Consider the following 25,137-nt stretch of genomic DNA (forward strand, 5'->3'; position numbering starts at 1 on the left):
ACTCTCAGCCAACCTGACAACCTTTCCTTCACTCGCAAACTGCATTGTTCCTCAGGCAGCTGAACATTCTGAGCCATCACACCACCTCAGAGGATCAGAGGCGCCACCACTGCAACTAATCTTATATATTCAATTAATATTGTTAATTGAATATATAAGAGGATGGTTGTGCTGTATTGACATAATTTGCATTTTAGTAAAAAAAAATCTCCTAAAATCAGAAGAAAATGTAGTGTGCATATTGTTATTTTGATTTTCACAGATTTGCTAAGCTTGTTCATTTGATACAAAGACTCAATTTCCATCCCTCAAGCCTCAGATTTGAAGATACTTGCTTATATGCAAATAGAAACGTTATTGTGAGATTCTGTATTGTTGTAACAGGTATTTTTCTATCTACACTGAGGACAGTTGTTCTCAAATACAGCACCCCACTTAAAGGCCTGAGGCAATCTGCACCTTACAAAGGAAAGCAGTACACCTAAGTACCTACCGCATTAGGTTCCATTGTGGCCTCTTCTTCCTATATTCTTCCTTGTTGTCCTCAGGTGAACTGAGTTCTTTGGCTGCTTTGCTTCACAGCTGCTGCTACACAATGTACATCAAATGTAAGTAATCTAAACCTCGGTCTCTCCTAGAACCATCACTCTCTGATGCCAAAGCTGTCCATTCATGTCCTGAGTGTTCTCCTCCCTACTTACCTCCTTGCTTTCAAACTCTTTGCCATTCTAAATGAGTTATTCTGGTACAGAAGCTAGCCCAGGCTGCTGCATGCCAGGCTTAGTTATAGTTCCCCCGTATCCACCTCCCCCAAGCTGAAGAATCTTCTTGATTTACTTATTTAAAGAAGCACTTTTTCAGCAGTGGTGCAGGTCTAAAGTCCGAGGCCCTGCAGCCCAAATGGCCCCCAATGACTACCCAGAGAGATGCAGGTGATGGGGCAATGGCTGATAGGCTGGGCATAAGCACCATGGATGTAAGTCAGGGCCCCTAAAAATCCATCTAAACTCCTTTTAGCCTGACATGGCCTCAGTATTTGTAAAAAGAAGCCCTGGAGTAGTTAGTTAGGTGAGCCAGAAGGCTCTGCAACATGTCATTTTAAAAGTAGAGGTTTTATTAAGTACTGTTTTGAGTTGCAGTGATCTGAACCAATCAGACCCTGCCTTCGGGGGGACACTGCCAATGAGGGCATTGGCCATGGCACTCTAAAGGCAGCATCTGATTGGTTCAGATCGCTGTTACTCAAAATGTCAGTTAAAGAACCTTTACTTTTAAAATGGCGCACCAGGCTAGGAGGAGAAGAAGCTGTTGCTACCACCTCTTCTTCTTTTTAAAGGAGTGAAGGAAGAAAGATAGGAAGACTGCATGGCAGCGGTGGTGAGGGTGTGGCTGCAGCAGGAGTGGTGGTGGGAGCTCCCAGAGGGGCCTCCTGGAAAAGCAACTTCCCTGTGTGCTTCACAAAGCTGCATACCAGACCTGCATGCCAGGGCCCAAGGGCTGATGCTGGTTACCACAGCATCTTTTCTTTCTATCTTTCTTGTTGCCACCTAGGGAATTTTGTAGATAGGCAGGGTATGAATTGAAATTATTATTATTATTATTATTGTTATTGTTATTGTTATTGTTATTGTTATTGTTATTGTTATTGTTATTATTATTATTATTATTTCCTTTAAAATATCCTTTTCTACAACAAAATGGTGCTTATTCTGAAGTAAATGTGTTTTCAGTGGGATGACACTAAGATTTTGGTACATAGAGCTACCAGTTTGGGTGCCTTGAAACAATACTCTTAAGACCTGGCAAAAGACAGTTGATTGTTACTAACATTCTGATGATGTGTGTCTATGGGAACTAGGATGACCCAAGATGACTGTGCTGGTCTGGATCTGAAAAGAAGACAGAGAGACAACTTTGCTCTCTCAAGGAAATCCTATGAGCCTATCAGTTCTCCTAGATATCTGATGAGGAACAGGTATCTGTTGGAGGTTAATGTGCTATGAATGTTCATCTTATGTTCAGCCTGTATAAACCTTATATCATGGCTAGACCAGGCCTATATCCCGGGAATGTCCCGGGATCATCCCTGTGCATCCAAATGACACACAGGTGATCCTGGGAGCAGGCAGGGATGACCCCTCCATTTGCCTGGGATAATCCTTAGGTCTAGCTAAGGCCAGTGTTGAAGTGGTGATGAAAACAGACTCTGTGTCTCAGTATCCCATCGCAATACAGAGAAAAATTGGAATAATGACCTACTTTACAAGGCTTAACTTCCCTAATTTTCTGACTTGAGTGTATACTGTTTTCTCCGGCCCTTGAAAAAAAAAGGTGCACCATAGCTTGACATTAGCTTTAAGAAATGCCAGTGATTTTTCCATTCCTGGGGGTCTGCTGTTATGGGTACACAAGTTGCAACAAAGAAATCAATCTGTACATTTGTAAAAATGAAATGAAATGAAATTGTACGATTTAGGTATGAAATCGAGCACACAGTTGGTTTTGCTTTGCTGAAAGCAAAGAGTTAAGTAAAACCATCTCATTTTCCTGCGATAATAATGCTGTGTTTTATATTGAAATTTTGCCTTCATGTCTTTTTTCTTTCTTTCTTGGCATAAGTGTTGGTGTGTATCAGTAATATGAGGTATAAGTTTGCTAAGGCAATTACCCATTACTGTTGAGTAGCTGAGTAGTCCCTTGGGCAAACTCATGCATAATTTGTTTGTGCATAAGATACTGTTAGAGCTGAGGCTGCAGTAACTCCTTTCCTCCTGCTTATGCCGGTGGGGGGGGGCATTATAAGTTTTTCTTTTTCCTCGTGTAGTGCTTCATCTGTTAATTGAACTTAACACCATTTTTCTTGGCCTTTGTTCCATACACCTACTGCACAGAGAGATTCTCAGTAACAAGAAGGATGAAGGTCACAAATAAGAGCACTGGCAGGTGTGTGTGTATGTGGAATGTAGCACTTTCATCCCTAAAAGATACACCCTGGTCAGCAGGTCTCGAAACATCAATAGGACATCCCTTTAATTGATTCATCCTACCTCTCTCTATCTGCATATCCTTGTTATCTAAGCAAAACACTGTTGTCCACCAAGTTAAGGTTACCTCCTCTGCGGAAAAGTGCAACGGGCTTGCTTGGATAAGGCAGGATTGGTTTAGTTTATAATCAAAATGTAAAATAATTACCATTTTGAAGAAAGAAAGAAAGAAAAAAAGAAAAGCACCACTAGTGTTTGACATTTTACCATAAACCCTTAGGTTCCTGCTTCCTTATCTGTAACTCAATTCTTCCTTGCCCTTTCTTTACGGTAGCAACCTCTTAACAGCTTCCTTTCCCATTCAGTTCAGCTAGTAATTCTAAACACATCAGAACCCAGCTTGGTTTGTGTTGCCAAATATATTAACATTTGAAAGTAACTTTTCAATTGCCACACAAACAGCTGTTATTTTAAAATTTTATTTATTTATTATTACATTATTACACACCACCTTTTTCCCTTCAAGGTGCCCAAGGTGGCTTCCATGATCCTCCTCCTTCCCATTTTATCCCCACAAGAACCCTGTGAGGTAGGTTAGGCTGAGATTCAGAGACTGGCCCAACATCACCCAGTGATGGCTGAGTGGGAACTTAGAACCTGATGTTCTAAGCCCAGGTTCTCACCACTACACTGACTTTGTTTTTGAGTTTTGCCATTGTTTCATTGTCTCGTGACAATGGTTTTTTCCATAATGCAAAGATATCCTTGTCTCTTGGGCATTATGGAGTTTAGCGATGGATTGTGTCTGCTGGTGAATTGTCAGTTAGATGCCTATTCACCTCAACCTGGCCAGTCATCTGGAACAGGTCAAGACTGGATGGCATCTCCTCAGAAGTCACACCCAATTATAGAAGGGATGTGTAAAAAGAAGCACCCTCTGTTCTAATACAGTACTTATAATTTCCACTGATTTCAATTGGAGTTTCCTCTACATAATTAAAGGGGGCACAGGAATGCCCCTTTTGTTAAAGCGAGTTGCAAAAAACAAAAAACAAAAAAAACGCCTCAAAAGAAAGAGAAAAAAGGGTGCCATTATAAGCCCCAAAATTCTACTGCTTGTAAAAATGAAACCTGTTGAGCTAATAACTTAAAACTTGATCTACCTGATGAGTTCTACAACTGCAAATTTTCAAACCATCTGATAAAAATTAACACAGGCACAACAAATACATAGTGTTGAAATTTTGATGCATTTGTACTTTTTTCTCCAACCTGCAGCTCAGCACATCATATATTTCTTTCCGTTTCTGGTGAAAATTACAGATGTACAGGCTTGTTATAGAGATAAGTTTTTCATTGGCTTAGTGGAATTGTGAGCAGCAATTCAAAAGTTAAGTTTTTTCTGGTCCGTGAAGGCCTATAGCAGCAACTCCTGGTGCAGTTATAGTGGTGGCCATGCTCAGTTACACAGTGAAGCTACAATGCTGCCAGTTCCATTCCTGAGCAAGATCCTTGAGTGGGTGGTTGCGGGCCAGCTCCAGACACTCTTGGATGAGACTGTTTATCTGGATCCATTTCAGTCAGGTTTCAGGCCTGGTTTTGGCACAGAAACAGCCTTGGTCACCCTGTATGATGACCTATGTTGGGAGAAAGACATGGGGAGTGTGACTCTGTTGATTCTCCTTGATCTCTCAGCGGCTTTCGATACCATCAACCATGGTATCCTTCTGGAACGTCTGGCTGAGTTGGGAGTGGGAGGCACTGCATTGCAGTGGTTCCGCTCCTACTTGGCAGGTCAGCTCCAGAAGGTGGTGCTTGGGGAACATTGCTCTCCAGTATGGGGTTCCGCAGGGGTCAGTCTTGTCCCCCATGCTGTTTAACATGTACATGAAACTGTTGGGTGCAGTTATCCAGAGTTTTGGAGTGCGTTGTCATCAGTACGCTGATGACACACAGCTCTACTTCTCCTTTTCATCATCAGGTGAGGCTGTGGATATGCTGAACCGGTGTCTGGCTGCAACAATGGACTGGGTGAGGGCTAATAAACTGAAACTCAATCCAGACAAGACTGAGATGCTGCTGGTGGGTGGTTCTTCTGACTGGATGGTTCAAATGGTTCTGGATGGGGTTGCACTCCCCCTGAAGGAGCAGGTTCATAGCTTGGGGGTTCTCCTAGAACCATCTCTGTCACTTGAGGCTCAGGTGGCCTCGGTGGCATGGAGTGCTTTCTACCAACTCCGGTTGGTGGCCCAGCTACGCCCCTATCTGGACAGGGATTTTTGTGAACCGCCCAGAGAGCTCCGGCTATTGGGCGGTATAGAAATGTAATAAATAAATAAATAAATAAATAAATAGGGATAATCTAGCTTCAGTTGTCCATACTCTGGTAACCTCCAAATTTGATTACTGCAATGCCCTCTACATGGGGCAGCCTTTGAAGACAGTTCAGAAGCTGCAGCTTGTGCAAAATGCAGCGGCCAGATTGATAACTGGAACAAGGAGGTTCGAGCATATAACATCAATTCTGGCCCACTTGCATTGGCTGCCTATACGTTTCCGAGCCCAATTCAAGGTGCTGGTTTTAACCTATAAAGCTCTACATGGCTTGGGACCACAAACCTGATGGAACGCCTCTCCTGACATGAACCTACCCATACATTGTGCTCAACATCTAAGGTCCTCCTCCGAGTGCCTACTCTGAGGGAAGCTCGGAGGATGGCAACAAGGGAGAGGGCCTTTTCAGTGGTGGCCCCCTGACTGTAGAATGATCTCCCCGATGAGGCTCGCCTGGCACCAACACTGTTATCTTTTAGGTGCCAGGTCAAGACTTTTCTCTTCTCCCAGGCATTTAACGGCATTGAACAATGCTATGTTTGTTTTTTAACAGACTCCCAGAACTGTTGTTTTTAAATAGATACTGTTGTTTTTATACTGTTGTATTTATGTTTTTAAATTTTGTATACTTTTAATGTTTACTGTTTTTAACTTTTGTAAATTGGCCAGAGAGCTTCGGCTATGGGGCGGTATATAAATGTAACAAATAAATAAATAAATAGTACTCCAATGTTTCCAGAGGAGATTCTATTACTAGGGACGTTGGAGGAATCCATGTAAATGTTGCTTTAAAAATATATATCCAAGAAGTGTTCCTGGATTCCAGGAAAAAGCCTGTGGCTACAGGGAAATCCAGCAAGCTTAAAAAGGGCCGGATTTTCCTGTGACTGCCATCACTATCTGAGGGCTTTTGTACCATGCCTGTTCCTTTAGTCATGGAATGTGACCTCAGAAGGTGAGACTACATGTTACTACATAGATTGGGACCCTAGCATGAGGGATCCAGGGGTGGGGAGGGAGACCTGAATCTCCCCCCACACTTGCTGTGGTCCCAAACTGGAACAGCACCACCACCCCACCCACATACCTTCAATTTGCACTACCAAAATGGCATCCCATTATAATGTTAATTGCAGGCATAAGGAAATGGTTTAATGCCTCATATACCCACCACTCCTGATCCATGGGTCCCATATGTCTGAGTAAACAAAAAACAAAAACAAAACCCACTAGCTATATTTTTAAAATAACATGCAGTTCAACCCTGAAAGAATTTGGGAGGGCTGAGGATTGAATGCATGGGGGGGGGGGAGAAGGATCCAGGGCCTCACACCATTTTCCCACGAGCAGGGCTTTGATCTTTGATCTTATTTATTTCATTTCTATATTGCCCAATAGCTGAAGCTCTCTGGGCGGTTTACAACAGTTCAGATAATAAAATATTGCAAATGTCTAACCTCCCTTCCCCTTGATGGCTATGTAATTGCCCCTCTGCCATCCCTTTCCTTCCCTCAGGTATAATAACATTAAGTGCACCATGTACTGCAGCAATTATGTTTGGCTAAAAAACATAGTTACAACAGGCCACTTTCCCCCTCCTTCAGTAACAGAAAGAAGAGACATGGCTCTAGGGAGTAACTTGGAAAAACACAATTTGCTGTTAAGTTATTGATCCGAACAGAGAGTGGTGTTCCCTCTTTGGAAGTTAATCAGATACTCAAAAGTAATACTCTGGAAAGCTCTCTGAGAGGTAAGTGTAAAGACAGCTTTACCCCCACCGCTATCCCAAACACATTGTCAATATATTTTAACTCTGGATTTCCATCAATTATTAAAATATATCTAAGCAAGCAAAGCAGATATTCTAAAAGGGACACTTCAAATATTTCCCAGGTATTAACACACACAGAAACTAAGCATTATAAAATTGATGATGCTGTCCATTAGATGCCCACTTTGTTATACCAGCCCAGGAACTTTTGACACCAAGAATATTGAGGACTGGATTTAGGATTAGATTGAGACTGACCATGGTGAGCTATGAGAAAGCCTACCAGCAGAGAGTGCTGCATATTTTTTTGATCCTGGTATATACTAGCTGTTAGCGGTGGTGGTAGTGGGGTAGTTAAGGTCCTCCGCTTCCCTGTGCTCCAGTTCTTATCCAGACTGAAGCTCAAGTATCTTTTTTTTTAAAAAAAAAAGTTTTAAAAGACAAATATGTAGTGATATATGACAAATGTTAGCGGACCCCCCCTTTCTAGCACAGATTATCCACATGTTGTTTACCTCTGTTGTCACTCTTCCCAAAATCTCCCCGGAATGTTGAACAAAACATTAATTTGCCTTATTGCCAAGAGTAGTTTTGATTTGGTAGTTTATGGAGGAGGGAAAAAAAAACAACAAAAAAAACAAAAAACAAAAAACAAAAGTGCAGCTTCATTAGTGGTTGACCTAGCAAGATGTTTGTCCCATCTATGCAGATGGAACACAAATTTGCTTGCATCACTTTTTTGTATTAATGATGCCCTTGGCACACATGGAATAGTTTGGTGCCATGTTGATTATAGTTCTAACAACTGAAGAGGAAAGGAATTGCACATTGGATGAGAATAAAAGACTGCCCAATAGAAGGGGCGAAAGCTCTGTCCAAAAGATTTGCTAGAAACAGCTACATCTGTCTTTCAATTGGTTTGACACAGTAATTATGTTAAAATACTGTCTGCAATGCCTGCTTGTTGATGTATTGGCGTATTATGCATATTTACAGTGCCTTTTTTGTTATGATTGTGTGGACCTAAAATGACTAATTTTGTACTGTTAACCAACCTTGGCCTCACTGTAATGAGGACTAGCTACATTCCCAGTCTACTTGATGTAGCCGAGTGTTTGCTTGCTCTTATCCTTACAGATAGTGGTCCCATCGATACAGACATTGGACCTTTGATTAGTTAGAGTAAGAGGTATGGCTCTAAGAGCTGAAGAGAAAGTCAATCCATGTTAAATCAGGTGGATAAAAAGACTTACAACCCTAGGAAAACGTCATTCAGTCCAGTTTAAGTATCTGACACTTCCTATTTTACTACTATTTTGTCAGTGTTTACCACCTTGCAGTGAGTTACAGTTCACTTTTAGTGGCATATTACAATTACAGTTTTAGAAAGCATTACTGGGAGTTCAGCTGTGTAAATAAAATAAAACTCTGTCAGAAATGTGAATATCTCTAGTTTTAGTACTGGGTACATAATATTTACATGTATGTATACATTTTAGTTTGAATGGGGGGAGGTATGCTTCTCTGCTATAACTATATAAGTGTCATGGGGACCTGTTGATTTGCAGCTATCAATGAGATGCATACCTCCCCAATTTCCTTCATGTTGGTGCCATTTTGTGAGCCACTTGTATATATTTCTTTTTTGGCTTCTTAAAAGGTACTTGGAAATGGGGTACTCTTTCTTTAGCCTGCCTCGTCGTAGCCGATAACCTTCCTCTATTTGTATGGTAGTGGTATTTTGCTGTGGCCATAGAAAAAATCACTTGTAGAAATATTGAGCTTTGGCTGAACTGTGCTTGTTAGTTTTACCCTACCCTGTGCCTGCTTACCCTACCCTGTGCCTGTTGGCATTCTCTTCCCCTCCTTATTGTTTTACTATGATTTTATTAGATTGTAAGCCTATGCGGCAGAGTCTTGCTATTTACTGTTTTACTCTGTACAGCACCATGTACATTGATGGTGCTATATAAATAAATAATAATAATAAATAATAATTTGGGGACATGGCTTTCTGGGAAATGTCAGAGGGATGAATTTCACCCCAGGGCAGAATTTCTGCATTCCTGGTGTAGCTTGTAGCTGAAAGTTAGGTTTTTCTTTAATCTGCTGTAAGTACAAGCACCTCCAATTCAGACTGAGAACATTGTGCACCAGAAGGAGACAATTAAACCTTTCTTCACCACAATTTCCCTCTAAAATCCCTTCCATGGAGGGTTGTTGAAAGCAAGAAAAAAGAGAGTCTCCATTGGCATTAATGGAACCTTTGTGAATTGGGGGGGCGTGTTCAGGGGAAATGGCGTGTGAGGGGGAGGTTGCAGCAGTCCTAGTTCAAACCAGGGCCATGCATGCTTACTGTAAAGAAAAACATAATCCTCACTGACACACTATGCAATTAGTATAGTATGTACTGTAGCTCTCAGGTGTTCAATTATACGTGTTCTCTAGCGAAACAGAACTACATTTGGGGGCCAGTAGAAGGAGAGGAGGCAGGATGGAAGTAAGCCCAGGCTGAGAGGAGGGGGCATGTTCAGCTCGATCCCACTTGGAAAGATCCCAGCAGGCGCATAACACTCCTAAAACAAAGCTTAACAGATCAAGCAGAGGAAAATGGATCGGTAGATGGGTGGGTCTCAGCCTGGGCTGTAACGTCCTAGCATGCACCTTTGGACTCTTGATGACAACTTACCCTCAGGTTGGTTTATACGCCTTGTGAACTGAGGAATGCTAAAATAACAGGTGATAGCTGTTGGAATGCTAGCTGTTAGGTTCCTTTCGCTGAGTTAGAGTTTATTTCAGGGAAGGTCATTTAGTATTCTGCGTGAATCCTCACTTTGCTATCGATGTAAGGCATTCACCATCGATGTAAGGCATAGGCATACACTAAAGCTGATAGCGTTTTGTCATTTTATTTTCTTACCTGGGTATTCCACCTTACAGCACACAGAGAAATATATTCAGGCTACAGAAATATAGCCCTGTGAGGTAAAGTCCCCCTCCTTGTATGCCCTTCCCCTTCCTGCTGGCTGTGACAGCCTAGCCACGCAGCTGTGCCTGGGGCCTGCCTTTGTGCCACACTGACTGGCCAAGCAGGGCTGTCCATAATTCCACTGCTGGAGGGGCTGCCCTGCCTGTTTGGTGTGGAGGAAATTAGTTGCCATTAAAGCTTGACGTTTGAAATTTTTCAAACTTTCACAACTTTTCTGCGCTTCTACACTGCTCAAGCTTCAGTTTAAAACAAAGATGAGCAAAACCGGTTTGGGAGATCTCTGCTAATAAGCCTTACACTGTCACATTTTTCTATATAAATAAAAGGAAGTATTTGTATGTCTCAACCTGTATTGGATTGTGCCCTAAATTGTGCAAATAAATAAATAAATGCATATGGTAACATACCTTACTGAACATTTAGATGGTCTGACAAAGAAAATAAAAGCTTTTAGTAAATGTTTGTGGATCGGAGGGAAAAAAACACCTAAAGATCATCAGTAGAAAGCCACCAATTCACATCATTTTACCCAGGAAATGTTTTTGACTTTGTTCTATACTATTTAGGAAACATTTTGACCTCCGTTCATATTAATTCATAACAGAACAACAATGCTAAAGACAGGAATTTCAGCATAAATCTATATTGAGAGAAATAAACATCCTTTCTTCTGCCACAAAGTAAGAGCCACCTGATGGAAACTTTACTTTATTTTTTATTTTTTTTAAAAAAAACTCTTTCCTTTGGAGAATTGAAGAGACAATAACAAAAAGTGGATGGCTGGCAAAAAGAAATATTTCCAAAAAATGCAAACCAGAATGAAGTAATTGAATGGAAATCATGAATTGTAAGAGAGTTTTTCAAGCACAAGAAATGGAAAACAGAATAGAAGTTGAAGGAGGTGGTGGTTAGGCACAGATATGGATTTTCCACCTAAAACTGCCACATAGGGCTGGCACTGACATGCAGCTGGGTGAAGTAACCAGTGAGGTGTGAGCTTCACACCGAAAATCAGGGTGTTCGACGAAACTCCAATGGACCTCTGAACTCATGGTGCAGATAGTGGGTGGTTCAAAAACTGACAGAAACCCATAGTGCACGTAGAAGATCGTTCAGAGCCCCGAAGAGTTCTGTATCCAAAGTTTTTTTAGGTAACGTGAGCGATTATTTCATGTTGATGATGGACAACTAACTGAACACTTCCATATTAGGAAGATGCTGAGGGGTGAGGGAGGGGTAGTTTTGAGACTGACATCTGTGGCTAACTAATAGCCACAGTTTCCTCCCAGTCCCCCCTCCAATCACGTTGCTTAGGGGATGGATTTCAAATGATATAAACAGAAAGAGCCCATAGCTCTCTTTTACAATGCGGCTGGAGCTGACTGAATGTCACGGAAACAGGAAAGTTCCATCAGCTTTCCCTAGCACCTTCCTATCTGGGGGCATTTTGAAGCCCCCTCTGCCCATGCCTCCCTGGTCCAGCGTGGCCTGCCTATGGGCTGAGGGGGAGCCTTGTCCACAGCACTGCCGCAGCTGCTGCTACTAGCCAGAGACTGACCACTGGCTTGAAGGGCATCTAGCATACCTGGGATCTTCTGCCACCAAAGAAAAATTATCCCAGTCTATAGATTAGCACTTTGCAGGAGAGGGTGTGGGTGGAACCTCAAAAAGGTGTGCCTAATTTTAGGTGGGTGGGGTGGGGAAACTAGAATAAATACCTCTCCCTCTCCCAACACAGCCAGAGCCAGCTTTCTTTGCTGGGTGTTCTTTTCTCTCTATTTGCTTCTGTCTAGTAGTACCACCCCACACTCCCCTTTGCTCTGTGTGTGTGTGTGTGTGCGTGTGCATGTTTGTATTCTTGTTCCACACATGGAGATAAGGGACTTCAATTTTTGTAGGTTTCTAGAAAGTTCTTCAAGCTCTGTTGAGATAAGATGAAGTGCATCTGAAGTGTGTGTGTGTGTGTGTGTGTGTGTGTGTGTGTGTGTGTGTGTATGGGGGAGGGAATGATTGTGAGGGGAAATATTAAAAAAATCCCTAAAAATCAAGAGATGAAGGGATCTGCTTCAAACTTTGCATGGTTAAAGCCCTACTTAAGAGCTACCAGGGTGTGAAGGTTCATCTCTTTATCTTTAGAAATGACAGAGATGTAAGCATTTTGTCAATTAATTCCCATTGTCACTAATAGAGCGGTTCTCTGAAAATGGACGGTGTGGGGAGACAGACCTGTTCCGAAAACCAGAATGAAGAATTGCCTCATCAGAGCCACACCCCAAATTTCAGGGAGGAGCAGATCCACTCTGCACACCCCTAGTAACCAGAATAGATGAAGGCAGGAACGAGTGTCTGAATGGTTAAGCAAGAATTTTCAAATCATTGGCCCAGTGGTAGTGATGGCACTCACTTAGGTTCTGCTTCAAGCAGCACAATGTTTTGGGCTGGCCCTGCAGCAGCAGCAGCAGCAGCAATGGCTGTTGTTCAACTCATAATGGCTGGTTTAGCATTATGTGAATGAGCTTCATGCTCATTGGCTCTCCTCTCCCCTCCCCTCTTCTGGTGCAGTCTTGAGGAGATTGGATCGTTTTATTTTTGTTTTTAACGAACCGTAACTTATCATTATTTCTGAACCAGAAATAGTCTTAACTATGGTTTAGGGAGACAAACCAACTTAAAACCATGGTTTCTGCAGTTGGCCTGTTTCTCTTAATCACTGTTAAGATTGACCACGTTTAGGGTTTGGACATAACAATAGATTGAGGTTAACTGAAAATGAAAGCAAAAGGTTTGCTGGATGAGTGGAGGGTGAAGCCCACAATTCTGAGGGTTGTGCACATTCCACTAAATCATAGTTTAGCATTACATATGAACCAGGCCCATGTCTGCCTCTAGACAAAGAGCAACAATGCAAGCTGTCCTCTGATAATGGAAGGAGCTGATCCTGCAGCTCTGCTCTGCTGTCACTGAGCAGAAGAGCCATTTATTTTGAATGAAATGCTCTCTGATTTAAATGGAACCTACTTCCCAATAAATGTGCTTAGGCTTAGGTTATTAATTTTCAGTTATATTGGCTATCATCATTCAGCTCAATCTAGTTCACTTGATCAGTTGTTGATAAGTGAAGAACCAGAGAAAGAATGCATATATATGAGGATCTTGCATGCACTTCTATTAATATAGAAACAGGCTTGGTTTTGGAATAATTGTACCTGTGTCCAAAGTTATGTGAACTATTTTAAATCCAGCAACTCTAATCCGTTCATCACATGCAATTCACTTTTAACAAGAGATTATATGTTGCCCATCAAGTAAATAAATAAATAAATACATAAATCCACGCAGACAACAAAACATTTTTCCTGTGAGTGAGAATGACATATGATGGGAGAGTAGAAGAAGATGCTGTCATAACAAAAGAAATATGTAATCATTTATTGGACAAACGTAAGTACACAGATCTTGGATTACAATATTAGGTGACAAATACCGTACACAATTTTATAAATATTGCAGGAAGATAACATTGAATTTATTCTCCAATAAATAGTTCCAAAACTCACCTTTACAAAGGAAAGCTGGTATTTTCTTTCTATATGGTGTGATGCAATAGATATACACTACACTCGATCCAACTCTGAATAGGTTTTTGAAGAAGCTGTAAGAGCAGGACACTATATACAGTAAGACACTGAATCTGACTTCTGATTATAGGAGACTAGCCTGGTGGGCAGAGGAGGAGGAGGAGGAGAGGAAGAAGAGGAGGAAGAAAAAGGGTAACATAAGTAAGTGTAAGAAACTGGCCAGAACATGACCTCACCAAGTAATAACCAAATAAACTCGTGAAGCAGAACACTTTTTGCATGTAGCCTTGGGTAAAGCCAAATGCTATTATAGCTACAGCTTTTTATGGGTTTGCCATTCACTGACATTTTAGCATTTATTTTGAAAACCTGTCCTTAGCCAATTTACCTATGGCGATAGCATGAAAAATCAGCCATCAAAATGTTATTCAATTGACATCAAGAAGTAAGCCTATTGCCGACTTTCAGTGTTCCAGCCAAACAGGTCAAAAGGATGGGGTTGAATTGCATTAAATGGGTTGGATACAGATTTAGGTATGTGCAGCTGGACTGAGTGAAACATATTTACCTCCTGCCAATGGCCTGGTCAGTAGAACCTTCCCCCACCCAAGGCTATTTTTCTTTAAGGCCCATAAGCTCAGGGAAGTTCCTGAGCCTTGGGAAGCTAAAGAGTTGTGCAGCCTCTGAGCTTGTTGGGAAACTCTCCAACCAGACTGAACTCAATCTTAGGTGAAGTCCTTTTATGCACTCTGTGTAAGCCCTTCTTTGCCAAGGCAACAGCTCCACCATCACCCCACTCCATCCCTCCCTTCAGTCACATGGGCTGAATGAAAGGCTTACAGAAAGCATATCAAGGGATTCGGATTAAGCTTTAGCTTGGTTAGGTTCGGGAGATTCCCGAAGCTTGATCAGATACATCTAGGTATTCTACAGAAGCACCTGGCAGCACGATCAGACAACTACCGAGAGCCCAACACTGCCTCTTTGCTGCTGTCCCTTCTACCTCCCCAGCCACAATGCCACTTTTGCTTCCACTGCCTGAATCACTGCTGACATCACCTCCTCCTTCTCCCTCTCCCTCTCTGTGCTATGTGCAGGGAGGTCCTGCCCCTCTGTCAATAGTGGAGGAGAGAGAGAGAGAGAGAGAGAGAGAGAGAGAGAGAGAGAGAGAGGAATTGAGGCCACCTGCCACCATGGGGAGGCCCGTCAGCATGGTGGTGGGGCAGGGCAGGCCTGCTGAGAGCCTGCAACTGGACCCGCAAACCTGCAACCAGCATAATCCATATGTTACAAATGCAGGTGGAGCAAACCTGTTTGGTGTTCTGGAAATGTCGAAGTGTTTATCTAATAGTTTGAACATGTGGCCAGCTTGCAACGCAAGCCACATTCACCAGACAATAAAATAGACTGAGAGGCATATGGATCAAGAGTACAATGATGAGTGGGGGCCACTGATGCAGAAAATCCCTATCCCTAGCAAGTCAAGCTAAAAGTATACTAGATGGAAAGGCTAGGAAAGACTTCTGCCGGAAGCTGGGGGGATTGCTAATTTAGTAGATTGTACAGAGCAAGAGGGACCAGTAGACTGGACCAGGGTAAGACAGCCTCTTATGTTCCTAAGGAAGTCAGTTGCGAATCATAAGTCTCACCAGGTGAAGATATGAACATGGGACTTTTCGAAGATGCGCATAATGTCCATTAATTTTTTTTAAAAAAAACAAACACCTTCAGGCAAAAGCATTTTGATTTGGCACAACTGATCACATGTCTCTTCTTCTCCCTGCCCCCTTATACAGAATTTTTGCAGGGAGAAATCTTTGGTCTGGACTATTCTCTTCATCTCTAAGTTTTGTCAAACACCCAACTTTGTAACCATTACAGCAGGAAGATTTTTTCTTTTAAAAAAGAAATCATTTTACCACTGTCTTGGCTGATTCTGGCTGCAACTCAAATCTGGCACTATACAGCAGAGCAGGGGGTGGGGGAGAGAGTGCCTTGCTCATCCTTTCAGTTTTCTCAGTGTAAGGGAATGCTGGACATTACACAACCTGGGAGTCTGCAGGAAGGACTCAACAATAGCTCCTGGAGCTCATTATTTTCACCCCTTTTGCTTGGACTGTACTGGCAATCCGATGGCAATGCTTGCGCTAATTGGACACTGAGAAGATGAAAATCAATTAGAAAAAGACTGGACAGCTCAGTTTTTTTCTTTTCTTTTCTTAGCAATCCGTGGAAGTAAACTACAACAGGCAATCCATATAATACTCAGCAGGCTAATGTACACATAATACTCCCAGGTACTGTAATTTTGCATGCTTTGGGGGATGACAGCTCTCATTAGGAGAGAAAGATGGCTGGGGGTGGCAGTAAAGCAAATTCTGGTTACACTTTTGCTGAACTTCTCTTTATTGATATTTATTTATGGTTGCTTTAATAGAGTGCTTTATTGCTATTTAGAATCGCATTCAGTAGGCATGGGGGTAATCATACCCAAGCACAGCATATCTGTGTGCTATAATTTACTCATAAGAGTTATTAATACACCTGAACATAAAATTGAATGCAGTGCCATTGAAAAAACACATGTAAATATTAATAAAGCACCGCGAAGAGGCATATTAGTTTAATGTAACAGATTTTGCAGCATACGTGTTATTTAAAAAATATGAGGAATGCTCATTATTTAATGTGACATAAAAGTCGCATTATATAGATATTGGGCACAATCCATCCAAAGTACAACAGTTTAGGCTGAAATATTTTATTCACTTACCTGGGCATAAGCTCCATTGAATATCGTGAGACTTACTTCTGAGTAGACATGCATAGCATTGTACAATTGAGACGGCAATCCTACACACTATGAAGGAAACCCAACTAAACTGAGTAGGATTTACTTGTGTGTTATTAGGCTTAGAATTATATCACATATTCTACTTATTACAATGTGGAATATTTTATTTTATAAACTAGTTCTTTAGGCTGTGTGCAACAGCTGAAAACATAATATAAAAACAATAGTAATCACAATAAATAATTTTAAACCAGCACAGTAAGCACATCCCAAAACAAAATACAAAGCTAAAACAAACCATCAGGAGTTAACCCCGTCCTCAAAGACTAAAATAATAGATCTAATATACTTAAAATGTTTAAAATGCCTGGGAGAACAAAATCACATTCTTAACTCTCTCACTGAAATTATTGTGACATAGAACTGTTTCAATTTTACCTGTATTGTTCCCATAGCGTCGAAACTTTTCTCTCGAACCTCAAACTTTTTGATATTCTTTTGCTTCCTGCTATGTAGATGTCAGAAGCAGAAACAGTCAAAGTGAAAATTAGAACAACACAGAGCTTTGAAAATGAACAGCAAAATACTTCGCTGAGAGAAGGTGAGTTGCATTGTTTGTAATTCGAAATAGTTTTCAAAATGAATTAAGTACCTGTAAAGCAATGAGAGCATCACGCCACAGGGCTGGCAAGTGACAACTGTTTTTTGCTTATTCTCTGGCCTGGGATAAAACATTGAGAATTCAAGAGTTTTTCAGTAATCATTCTTTTCCAGTAAAAGAAAGATTAGAGATAGTCCATAGGAAGTGAACCTAGTTTCAGATGTCAGTCATAGACATTTCTCATTAGTCAGGATGGAATTTTGACAAGTCTAAAGAAAATAATATACAAAATTATGCCTTGTAGTAGAAAAAGTTTATGAGTGAAGGGTAAATAATTCTTTAAGGGGAAGAAATGTGTGCGTGTGATTGTATAATTTGATTTGCTATTGCACAAATTAATTTGAAAATTCATTATTATTAGAAAGAACACAAAATAAGGACATGCCTTGACTTTTTTTTAACAAAAATGCAAAGTTTTGTCTAACTTGCATCTTACATCATACCCAGTGCATGATCATGAAAATAACAGAGTCCTGTGGCAGCTTAAAGACTAACACATTTGATTCTAGTGCAAGAGAATCTAGTGCAGTATTCTTTCCTAGCAACCCTGGAAGTAGCCTAAAGCAGCATGATCCTACATGAATACATGTGATGTACTGCATGGATACATATAATGAAACTAGTTTTGTCTTTCTGAAGTGCCACAGGTCTCTGTTCTTTTTGCTACAGCAGACTAAACACAGCTCCTCGTGTGTCATATGTACACTAATTAAATCGCTGAATGGTTAACAAATGGGATCAATTTTCTCCTGCAAACAGGAGTGCTCCTACTCAGGGTTCTAGCCAGCCATGCAGGGCTGGTGCCAACAATACGCATGGTTGGAACCTGCTGAGGGCCCACAGCTCACAGCTGACAAGATCCTAGAGTTGTTCCTCCTCTCCACTATTGCAACCTGCTTATTGACCTGCCCACCACTCTGGCCCAGGCAATGGAGGTGGTGAGAAGGAGAAGGAGAAGCCACTGCCTACTTGCTCACTGCCTCTCTGTCAAGCAAGCAAATGTAGCTACAATGAAAAAGATGATGAGGAACAATTGCAGCTAGGGACAATGGTGGTGAGAAAGTTGACTCACTGAGGGAGGAGGCCCATTGAAGGTGTCTTGCCTGAGGTCACTCAAAAGCCCAGAGCCAGATTTGCAGTCATGCTCTCCTCCAGAAGTCCATTCCACCACCATCACCACAACCTCCACTGCTCTGTTTTCGGGGGGGGGGGTGTCCCACAACTGAACTCAACGTTGTGTGGTCTCTGAACCTGCTCAGTTTTCAATGAGGTGTTTCGGGGACAGGGGGCTGAGGGGATTGCCTCATTAGGATTTTTGTGTTTTTTATATTGTACTCTGCAAGCTTTGGAATTCCTGAAACCATGTTGATAGCTTAATCTTGTTTCTCAGTTTGGTTTCATTTCTGTTGACACTCACTACCTTAATTTGCTATTAGAAGGACAGAAATACATGCATCTTTGTGTTTATGTCATGTATGAGAAAGATATTCTAATAGTACTATTTTAGAAATGTGTTTGTTCTCTATCAAGTGTGCCTTGTTACAATTTTGTACATATTTGCATTCAAAATTAGACCATTATTTTGCAGAGATAAGGAGGAACAGGTTTATATTTGCGAGTTTAGAAAAGGGCATAACACATTCTGTAAAATACTTTATCTTCTGTCCATTCTCACTGTTTGCATCTTCAATAGTAAAGGTGTGGGAAATGAAGCTTCATGGCAGTGAGGATTTTGACTGGGTATTGAATTTCATTACTCCCAACCTTAAAATAACAACAATAACAATAACAATAACAATACAAACTGGTAAGAATTAGAATAGAAAAATGCCGTATTTTACTTCATGTTTATGGTAGAATTTGGTTAATAAGACAAATTGAAAATGAGCCAGTTTTATTTTCATTGCAAAGATGAACTGAGTAGGGAAAGTAGATTTGCTGTTGGCCTGCATTGTTGGTGAATGCACAACCCTGTTGACTCACTTAGCATTACAGATAATATTTATGCATCTGTGACACAACTATATATCTGAAATCTGAGAAGCACCTCAAATATGCTCTAAATTTAATGAAATGGGACAATGGCTTGGAATGCTTGGTTTCTAATGTTGCTTAATTTGCAACATCTTTGGGTAACAGAGTCCCTTATCTAGAAAGTTTTCCCAGATCCTAATCCTGGTTGAACAGAGGACTAGAAATATTCACGATACATCGTCCTATATTGTGATATTCCTTTACCCCTTCTTTACATTATGATCCGGTGGGGGAGAGAGATGCCCACTGTATTGATGACATAATACTTGGTAAATATTCCTATATTTTAAAAGGGCAAGGAGCCAGTGTGATGTGGTGGTTAGAGTGTTCAACTAGGACAGGTTCCAGTCCCCCACTCTGCCCTAAACCATATTAGGTGACTTTGGACCAGCCACTGACTCTCAACCTAACCTACCTCATACGATTGTTCTGAGGATAAAATGGAGAGGAGGAGGAGAAGGCTCTTTGGAGTAAAGGTGGGGAGATAAATCTAACACATAAATAAATAAATTCAACAGGAAGATGCTTTTTTCTGCAGCAGTTCCATGGCATACTTAGCATTAGGGCTGTGCACAGCCTTTGCCTTGCCTTGGAGGCTGTTTCGGAGCCTCTGAAATGGCCCTGAGTCACATCCATAGATATAGTAAAAATAGAGAGCTGCCGTGACCTTAACTTTAAATTGCGGCTCAGCTGTCTGGGAGGGGGACGTGATTTACAAGTAAGTCTTGGCAACAGCAGGTGGCAGTGGCAGCAGTGGCGGCGGCAGGGGGGAGGTGACCAGGAAGGGAGAGGGAGGTGAGTCTGGTGAGTCCAAAGGACTCACGGGCAGCCTTGCGCTGGCTTTTCCAGATGGGCAAGCAGGCAGGGAGGAGTGGCCCAGTGCCACTCCAAATTGTACTGAGGCACCCCAAGGCTTCAGTACCATTCTACTTTGGCTTTGAGGTGCCTTGGCCCAACCCAGTACTAAATTGGATCTGGGCCGAGGCAGGCCAAATTGGCCCGCATTGCCTTGTTTTCAGGGATTCGACCCAAGGCAGTGCACAGCCCTACATAGCATATAGTTCCAGCTTGTATTTTTAAAATTTATTTATTTCTAAGCAGTTTACATTAAATAAATTAAAATACATTGCAATGTGCATTAAAATGCAATTAAAATACATAATAACTGCTAATTTTTATAGAACATTAATAAAAACTATTAAAACCAACACAATACCATAACTGCAAACAAAATGGGCAGCACATTCACTCAGAGTATGGCTGGGTAAAGAAATGGGTCTGGAGTGGATTAACAACCTTGTGTAGAAAAGCTCACTGTTGGTGCCTCCTGCATACCAGTGGGGAGGTCATTCCTGGTTGCTGGAAGATGGCAATCTGTAGGTTATAGTACAACCAGCAAGTCCTCCCCCAATGCTCTTAATGGTCACACATGTCTGTATTGGGGCAGGCAATCTGCCAGGTAACCTGGTCCCAAGCTTTAAAAACAGCACTGTCCAATTGACACAATGACATCATTTTGAACCAGTTAGTAATGCGAAGGCATGGATTGGACTGAAAATCTAGGGTACTGGCTGAGTTAGGAAGTGTGTATCAGGAAGATGAACAGGATTCAGTCTCCACCCCAAATGTTTTATTGATGATTTTTATCTTTCCTCAGTTTTGCTTCACAACACTTAAAAATATTAATTTTCAGGTCTCTCAGCAAAAGAGTAAGTTGCATAGTAGAACCTGATCCTGTCTGCTAAGAAAGCAAGCAAGCTGTATGTTCCTTTAGCATCCAATTTTAAAGGAAAGTTATTTTTATTCATGGTTTTGTATTGATTATTTGTGCCTTCTAAAAGAAACCACCGTGAACCACATTGTGGAAGAAATATGCCGAAGAGAAATGGGGTAGAATCTCTCTTTATATAGTGCCTTGAGTACACAGAACCAAAACATTTCGCAAAAGAATACGTTATGTACTGCTAGCACAGTTGTTGTGTTTGCTAGTGAGAGGTTGTGATCTTTATAATGTATCCATTAAGTGTTTATTGGCTATAAAGGTCATAACCTGCTTAATTTGTGGAGGAAATGCTGATCTGAACACTGGGGATATTTATCCGTATACTTTTTGAGGAGGTAATTTGATATTTGATTCCAATACTGTCAAGCTCTGGAAGAAGAACAGGGTAGGAACCACAGATGCAGGACATGATCCAGCCAAGGTTAAGCACTTTGAAGTTCCATTGATTTCCAGCTGAGAGATTTGAGCACAAACTTCTGTTGCTAGAAGACCATGTTCTGAGGGAAATGATGGGGATTGGATGTTTTTCAGTCTGTCAGCTATTAAAGAGTATGCACATGGTGTTGTGGAGGTGGGCATGTGATACAAAAGTTAGGAGCAGTAGAGAAATGTTCGGGTGGAGCCTATTTGTGCATTTTTCACTTTGCATGCTACTTTAAGGTGTTTGGTAAAGAAAGCTGCAGTGCTTGTTCATCATAATTCTTCATTCATTCTTGCTCTCTCTCTCTCTCCTTATGAGGTGTTGCATTTATTTATTTATATTTATATCACACCCTTCCTTTCATGGGTGTGAAAGGCAGTCCAAGGCAGCTAACAGCCCATATAAAAACAATACGACACATGAACACCATTAAAATCCTAACTCTAAAATTATAAATACACAATAAAATGGCATAAAACCATCACTGCAGTACCAATAAACTGATAAAAAATATACCCCCCCAAAGCCTAAGGACATAAGAACATAAGTAGAGCCATGCTGGATCAGACCAAGGGTCCATCTAGTCCAGCGCTCTGTTCACCCAGTGGACATCCAGCTGTTGACCAGGGACCCACAAGCCAAGGTGCAACAGCACTCTCCCACCCATGTTGCCCAGGAACTGGTGTATGTAGGCTTACTGCCTCAAGCCTATCTACACCAGTTGCTAGTAGGGAACATTTGTGTGAGGGTTCTGTTGTTTATATAAATGCCCATACTCCCAAAAGCTCATATACATAAATACATCTTTAACCTGTTGCCTAAATGACAATGGGATGGGGAAAGCCAACTCCCTACTGGAAGGAAGTTCCTTAGTTGAGGTGCCACAACCAAGAAGGTTTTGCCATGTGTGCAGTGGAGGCTGATGGCTCTGATATCATGACTGGTAAATCCACTCTGGGTTTCAGTCAGAAATCTAAAGAATCTATCCAAGGTGATGATCCTTATCCCCAAACTAGATTCAGCACCTTGGATAGCTCTCAAGAAATAAAGATGAAGCAAGTATCTTTTTTAAACAGATTTATTTTTATTGAATTATCTATTTGGTACTGAACACTATCAGTATTTTTGGTGGTGTAATTGTTGATGGGTAACTTCAAGGCTTGCCCCCATTATCCCTTTTGATGGTTCTTTATCTTTATGCCAGACGTGGACTGGATAGCCTTTCAAATAGAGGAAGCCTTGAAACAGAGGATGGTCCTCTGCAAAGTAGGGCACCTGGCTATCCTAAGGCAGGTGTGAAATGCTGGGAGTTGTAGGATTTTTTTTCTGTCTAAACATAGATAAGAGTGTGCCCTTCTTTTATTATTTTAGCTGAAGTTGTGAGTGGAGATTGTTTTCAGCTAAATATTATTATTGACACAGATATGTATTTGGGATGGGGTGGGTGGAATCAGATAACATTTTGAAAATTCAAGATGCATGACCTTGGGTGACTCCTCTCTACTTATAAAAACAGGAAAACTGTGCCTGAAAAATGATGACATCACTCCCAGAGGGCTAAAGTCCTGGGAAGTTGCCTTGTCAGCTTCAAGCTTATGATCAAGTGAATTAATCAATGCAACCCTTCCTTTAAGTTGTAAAAGAGCAGATTTAAAGACTCCTTTCCAGTGGGCACCGAGTCTATCAAAGGTAGCACACTTCCAGCTTGCTGCTATTAATTGCAATTTTATAAACTGAGCAGCTCTTGAACTCTTCAATGGAATCTCCTGGGAAAGAGAGATTTTAAATGCAACCTCAAGAGTCTGAGAAACAACGTTACAGTAACTGGGAATGTGTAGGAAATGCTTCTGTTAGTATAGCACAAGTATAGCAGTAATGACCATCCTGGTAAGCATTTGGGGAAAAGGCCACAAAGGTAGTTGAATCTAGAGTTTTGTAGTTGACTTCGAGTCCTGGCTTACACTGCCTCTGCTTTCTTCCTTCAAAGTCTTTTTTTGTTCTTCTGAATGTGAGGAGAGGTTAAAGAACATTTCCACAAGAATAGCTTTATTTTGCTCTTTTCCAAAATTAGCATCAACATTTGTTTCGTTTCATAATATTTCTTTTGGAGACTCCCCGATGCCGAGTTGACTGCCAATTTCCCCCCTAATGCTTCAACTTTTTAACTTCATTCTCAACACCCCCCTTCACATACTGCTCCTCCCTTTCTGGTCAAGATCCAACTCTAATGATGAAGTTGACATGCACAGGAAGCTGTAGTCAGTCAGCTTATTTATAGAGTACATTTTCCACAAATACTTTGTGCTCAAAGCAGTGCCCAGAATAGACACTTTAAATACAATAGCACCATAGCCATAGCATTCCAACAATTGTCATTTATTTAAAAGATATCAATGGGTTAAATTAGCTTGAAACATCCCGGTGGTTCAGTTAACAATATCAAATACCAAAAATATCAACATTATACCCACATGAAGCCACTCATATTAAGAGACTCATCAATAACGTAGTTTGCTCTCATCAAACTAGCAGCAGAAGACAGGGAGTGGGAATGCAACCAACAATTTACCATAGAACCTAGAGCCATCCAATAAAGTTGAATTGTTAAACTGTGGAATTTGTTACCCCAAAATGACTGACACCTTTACAAGGGGAATAGACAAATTAATGGAGGATAAGGCCAGTAGTCATGATAACTAATTGTTACATCCAGTATCTGAGGCAGGATGGATCTTTATGCTATTTTCTGGGGAACATAATTAGGAGGGTGCTATTGTGTTCATGCTGAGCTTTTCAGCATCCCATCTGCTTGGCCACTGTAGGAACAGAATGCTGTACTATATAGGTCTTTGGTCTGATCCAGAACAGCTCTTCTTATTGTCTTATGCCTTATCATTTTATCAGTTATTGTTTTATCACATTCATTTTGGCTTTTAATGCTCTTTTTAGTTATATTGATACTTTATTGTGTAGACCACCCTTGTTGTTTATTCGTTCAGTCGCTTCCGACTCTTCGTGGCTTCATGGACCAGCCCACGCCAGAGCTTTCTGTCGGCTGTCGCCACCCCCAGCTCCCCCAAGGTCAAGTCTGTCACCTCCAGAATATCTTCCATCCATCTTGCCCTTGGCCGGCCCCTCTTCCTTTTGCCTTCCACTTTCCCTAGCATCAGCCTCTTCTCCAGGGTATCCTGTCTTCTCATTGTGTGGCCAAAGTACTTCAGTTTTGCCTTTAATACCATTCCCTCAAGTGAGCAGTCTGGCTTTATTTCCTGGAAAATGAAATTATCCCAGTGAAAATAACACACATACACCCGTAAGTTGCCATTTGTATCTATAGGGAAGTTTTCATTGGCAAAAACTAGTCGTACAGAAAAAGTTGCCAGACACTGATTCTAGGCCCATTCCAAATTATTAACTTCCACTAGTAACCTTGACATTTCCTGCCATAGAACAAGAAAACAGAGGTGGTCAGAAAGAACTAACCCCAAGATAATATGCTGGAACCTTCCTGTTTCTAACTGCAGATAAAACCTGCTTGGACCCTTAGGATCCAAGTGTCTAACTAAAAAGGATCCAAGCAGGCTGTGTACACACAAATTGCTGGATTGTGGCCCAAAGCTAGGAACGTTGCTGGATGTGTCTCTATTGAGCTTCTCCAACTAACTAAAAACAAAACAAAAACAGAACTCTCATGGCTGACAAAGCTTCTTTGCACTAATTACGAGCAAAAATCAGACTACTTTCCAGCTTTGCTGGAAAATCCCTGCAAGCAGTTTGAATGGTAAGGT

General features: G+C 41.3%; 1 protein-coding gene across 1 annotated transcript in view; it reads left to right on the forward strand.

Annotated features, from left to right (window-relative positions):
• Positions 1–16,130: 16,130 nt before the first annotated feature.
• The window catches only part of MDFIC2 (MyoD family inhibitor domain containing 2), a 58,141-nt gene continuing 49,134 nt past the window's right edge, over positions 16,131–25,137 (forward strand). The window contains exons 1-3 of the mRNA XM_063121622.1: positions 16,131–16,241; positions 16,967–17,051; positions 18,805–18,918. Of these exons, the coding sequence (XP_062977692.1) occupies positions 16,131–16,241; positions 16,967–17,051; positions 18,805–18,918 (310 nt within the window). The remainder of the gene's footprint in view (positions 16,242–16,966; positions 17,052–18,804; positions 18,919–25,137) is intronic.

This window comes from Elgaria multicarinata, chromosome 3 (assembly GCF_023053635.1).
Source record: "Elgaria multicarinata webbii isolate HBS135686 ecotype San Diego chromosome 3, rElgMul1.1.pri, whole genome shotgun sequence".
In the NCBI taxonomy this organism is placed as follows: domain Eukaryota; kingdom Metazoa; phylum Chordata; class Lepidosauria; order Squamata; family Anguidae; genus Elgaria; species Elgaria multicarinata.